The sequence below is a fragment of the Sinocyclocheilus grahami genome, unplaced genomic scaffold (genome assembly GCF_001515645.1).
Source record: "Sinocyclocheilus grahami isolate Dianchi unplaced genomic scaffold, SAMN03320097.WGS_v1.1 scaffold2144.1, whole genome shotgun sequence".
Lineage (NCBI taxonomy): Eukaryota > Metazoa > Chordata > Actinopteri > Cypriniformes > Cyprinidae > Sinocyclocheilus > Sinocyclocheilus grahami.
The window spans coordinates 57280-61871 of NW_015507323.1; the positions used below are offsets into that span (position 1 = coordinate 57280).

General features: G+C 39.7%; 1 protein-coding gene across 1 annotated transcript in view; it reads right to left on the reverse strand.

The window, feature by feature from the left end:
• The window catches only part of LOC107574200 (uncharacterized), a 42902-nt gene that overhangs the window by 18651 nt on the left and 19659 nt on the right, over nt 1–4592 (reverse strand). Inside the window, exon 4 of the mRNA XM_016260663.1 lies at nt 744–914. Coding sequence (XP_016116149.1) covers nt 744–914 — 171 coding nt within the window. The remainder of the gene's footprint in view (nt 1–743; nt 915–4592) is intronic.

The window sequence follows — 4592 nt, forward strand, 5'->3', positions numbered from 1 at the left end:
TAAAAATAAAACATAAACCTCAATTCCATCCCCCCCCCCCCCCCTGTGAGATACTGTATATATACTGTATATATTTGTAGTCAACATTTGAAGTGGATCAAAACCTTTCATCATAGTTGTCCTAAAACAAAATCAATACCCGTTCTTGTTTTAGGACAACTTTGATTAACTTTTTTAAAGTTAAAAAAAAGTTAAGTTGTCCTAAGATAGACTGTATATAAACTGTATATCCATCCATCCATCCATTATATATATATATATATATAGGGGGTCTGAATACTTTCCGTACCCACTGTATTTATATATATATATATATATATATATATATATTTATTACATAACTACATTGTATTAATATATAATATGACTCTTGTTAGTAGGTCACGCATGCGATGATAGCACTGAAGTAAGCTAACCCTGATACAGAACCTACAGGTTATGGTCAGAGTGTAAGTTGCTATGGCTACTTACTCTGAAAGTTATCTCCGTTTTTGGAACTGAAAGCGGAGTTTATCCTCTTAAACATTCCCAGGTATGTCGCATAACCTGCTTTCTGGAATACCCCCCAGATGTGTTTTTAACTGCTGCTTTCACACCGCTGTCAGTTTTTGTTATGTTTATTATGTTAACACGTTTAACAAATTGAGCAATTATTTTTAAGCAATTAATTATAATCTAATAAATATAATCTCTCTCTCACACACACACTATTATTAAAATATAAATCAATATTAATCCCGAACCTCAGTATGTTGAGTTGATTTGGACTCTTCAGTCCAGCAGCGAGCAGCTTTACTCCTGAATCCTGCAGATGATTGTTACTCAGGTCCAGCTCTCTCAGGTGTGAAAGGTTTGAACTCAGAGCTGATGCCAGAGCAGCACAACCTTCCTCTTTCACCAAACAGCCAGATAATCTACAACAACAATAATAATGTACATGTGTTTAATTAGTTTTATTTTTATTGATTGACAGCATATATATATATATATATATATATATATATATATTGTGGGATGCTGAAGTCTATGTTATGATATGAAGGAATTTACTCAGAAACTGCTCTGAACGATTCACTGAATGACATTTACTCAAATTAATTTTATAATGGATAAACTGTCTTGAGATTTCTGTTAACAGTGTGATTTTCTGAAGATTCATATGTTGCTTTCATATGTTGCTAGCATTATTTAATACGTTGATAGCATGCTTCTAGAATGATATAGCCCTTTGCTACGTTTAAATGTGTTTCTAGCATAACACATCGCTAGCGTGTTGTTGCATGATTTAACATTTTACTAACATGTTTTAACATGTTTCTAGCAACTGCTAGCTTGTTGCTAGATGGCCAACAGTGGTTAGTGTAGGTTTGGTCAGGAATATTTTAAAGACAGGGCTGAGAGAACAATCCTTAAGTTATATATATATATATATATATATATACACACACAATATATATATATAATAAAACAGTGCAGAATATAAACAATTTCACTTTCTGCCTAAAACTTTTCTATCCAACTGTAGACAGCAGGTAGATTTGTAGTAGGCTAATGAAGGGAAAAACAGAACAGTTTCCCAAAATGTTTTGCTCTTAAACTTGCTTGACAGGGCGTCTGTAATTATTAAAATCACAAAATTAATCATTGTGAAAGTCAAACCCCAGTATGTTGAGTTGACAGTTTGGACTCTTCAGTCCAGCAGCGAGCAGCTTTCCTCCTGAATCCTGCAGATGATTGTTACTCAGGTCCAGCTCTCTCAGGTGTGAAAGGTTTGAACTCAGAGCTGATGCCAAAGCAGCACAACCTACCTCTTTCACCAAACAGCTAGACAATCTACAACAACAATAATAGACTGTAAAATAAAATAGATAATACAAAATTGGTAGCAGGTGAGCTTGTGATTAGTGCAATGGAGCATGGGAAATGTATTCCAGGGTGATGTGTAACAGTCTGTGTGGTGTGAGAGTCAATATAATGGGAGGGCAACCTCTGGTGGCAAGCAGATGGAAGTTCATGGACAGGATTCATGACAGAGCCTCCCCCCCCAAGGAGCGGCTTCCAGACGCTCCTAGAGCAGTACCATCCAGGAGGGTGGTGGAGCGGAGGCAGAACAGGGGGAGGGACGGAGGGCCAGTTCCTCGTGGAAGTGGAGAGACCGGGGACTGAAGTAGAGCCGGCAGAGTACGGCACCCAAGCGAAATCGGCGAAGCAGGAAGCCAGGAAGGAGCAAAGGGGACAGGGCTGAAAGTTCCGTGTTGGTCTCCTTGAGAGTGGCTGGACAGACAGACCGTTCAAGATTGGGTGCATTAACAAAGACTGGCTCACTGACTGAAGACAATTGTGACGTGGGAAAAAGATGGCATACACTGTATGTGGCTTGCCGTCGGTCTCCTGGTCTAATTTTCAGTTTGTTTGTTTTACTCAGTTTTACGTCCTATTTAACACAGTGCGTTTTGTCATTACTGGTTTATGACAAATCAACGCTTCTAAGCTTACAACCTTGTACAAACGAACTATTGTTTCAAGCACGAAATGGCTCATATCACTCACCTCCTCCGTTTCTGATGTCAATACCTGGCTACCTTCACTGCTGGCCGTGTTCCCTACCGGCGAGGAAGCGTCGGAAATGGCGCGGAAGACGGGGAGGCCTTGCCGTTAAACTGAAGCTCTATCTGGCTCAGCAACGTGAGTCGCGGCCTTTCCGGGGTCTCCATGGGAAGGGTTTGGCCGGCGATTACTTCATTCGCTGGCGCTCCCTGGATCCAGTACACAATTGGAATATTACATTGATTCCGTCTGCTGATGCTCTGTTTCCCGCTTACGGCTCGCCCCGGGTCCATCGTGGAGGAGTGTGTTTGAACCATCTTCGTGAATTTTCCTGGGCACGGCAGTCTGAGGTGTCGTCTGAGAATCCGCCTCGGCTTAGGATGGCATTGTTAAATGCCAGATCAGTGGTAAATAAGACTGTTATTATTAACGACTTTTTCTCTTCGCGGGAGCTGGATCTCTAATTCATTACAGAATCTTGGATCACTACTGGGGATCTCAGCCCATTTTCTGAACTTGTACCCCCAAAATGCTTAATTTTTAATTCGCCTCGTAAATCTGGTCGAGGGGGAGGCTTGGTTTCTATTTTTAAAGACAAACTTTCTTGCCGGTCAACTGTGATAAATGACTATCGGAGTTTTGAGCTGCAGCTATTTACACTGGATCTGAACTTCCCACTTTTGGTTGCTCTGATATACCGCCCCCCAAAACACAACACAAACTTTTTTAATGAGTTTGCAGACTTCTTGGGGGAATTTACACTGAAATATGACAAACTGTTGATTCTTGGTGATTTTAATGTTCATGTATGCTGCACAGGGGACCCATTAGCCAAAGAATGTATTACTCTGCTAAATGCATTACATCTAGAACAACATGTGAATGTCCCCACTCACCGGTTGGGACATACACTTGATCTTGTGCTGACATATGGCTTTTCTCTGTACGAACTTGAGGTATCTGACAATGGGTTTTCTGACCATAAATCTGTCATGTTTTCTGTACCCTGGGTTTCTAATACTCATAAAGTCACAAAACTTACTCATCAATCTAGATTAATTACCTTTACTACTAGCAAAGCCTTTTCGTTCACTTTTTGTGACGCTATTAAATCAGTAGATTTCAGTCAATGTGACTTGAGTGCAGAGGAGTTCCTGTTCAGGCTTAACTCCACATGTGTGGATGTCTTAGATTCAGTTGCTCCTGTAAAATCCTCAAAACTTAAACCTAGATCTGAGCCCTGGATTGATGACAACATACGCTCTCTGAGGCAGATCTGTAGGAGAGTGGAGCGTAAGTGGAAAAAGGATCGGTTCCAAATTTCTTTTGAAATTTTAAGAGATTCATTATTCAAATTTCAGAAGGCAGTCAGAGCAGCGAAATCCAGGTATTTCACGGCAATTATTGACAAGAATTACCACAGACCTAAAACTCTTTTTACTGTTTTTAACGCTGTTGTAAATCCAACTGTTTGTGAGTACCCAGATGTGTCAAAAACTATGTGTGATGACTTTCTTAGATTTTTTATTAATAAGATCAGTGATATCAGGTTGGGGATATCTCCACCTGCTTTTGATCCTTCTGTTTCTTCTGTTTGTTCTGTTGAGTTCAGCCAGTTTGAACCTATTTCTCTTATACATCTTCAAGAAATAGTGTATTAGTTAAAGGCGTCTGGCTCCTCCATTGATTCTATTCCACCATATTTCCTGAAACAAGTTTTTGATGCAATGGGTCCCTATCTTGTGACCATGATACATAGAAGTTTTGAGACTAGTACTGTGCCAGATGTGTTAAAATATGCTACGGTCTATCCCTTGCTTAAGAGGCCGAACCTAGATCCTTCTGTTTTAGCCAATTATAGACCCATTTCAAATCTGTCTTTTATTACAAAGATCTTAGAAAAAGTAGTCCTGCAACAGCTACACATTTTTTTAGATGAAAATAAGATCTTTGAGGTCTTTCAATCAGGTTTTAGAAAACACCACTCGACTGAGACTGCACTTCTGAAAGTTTTAAATTATATTCTATTAACTGGTGACGCTGGG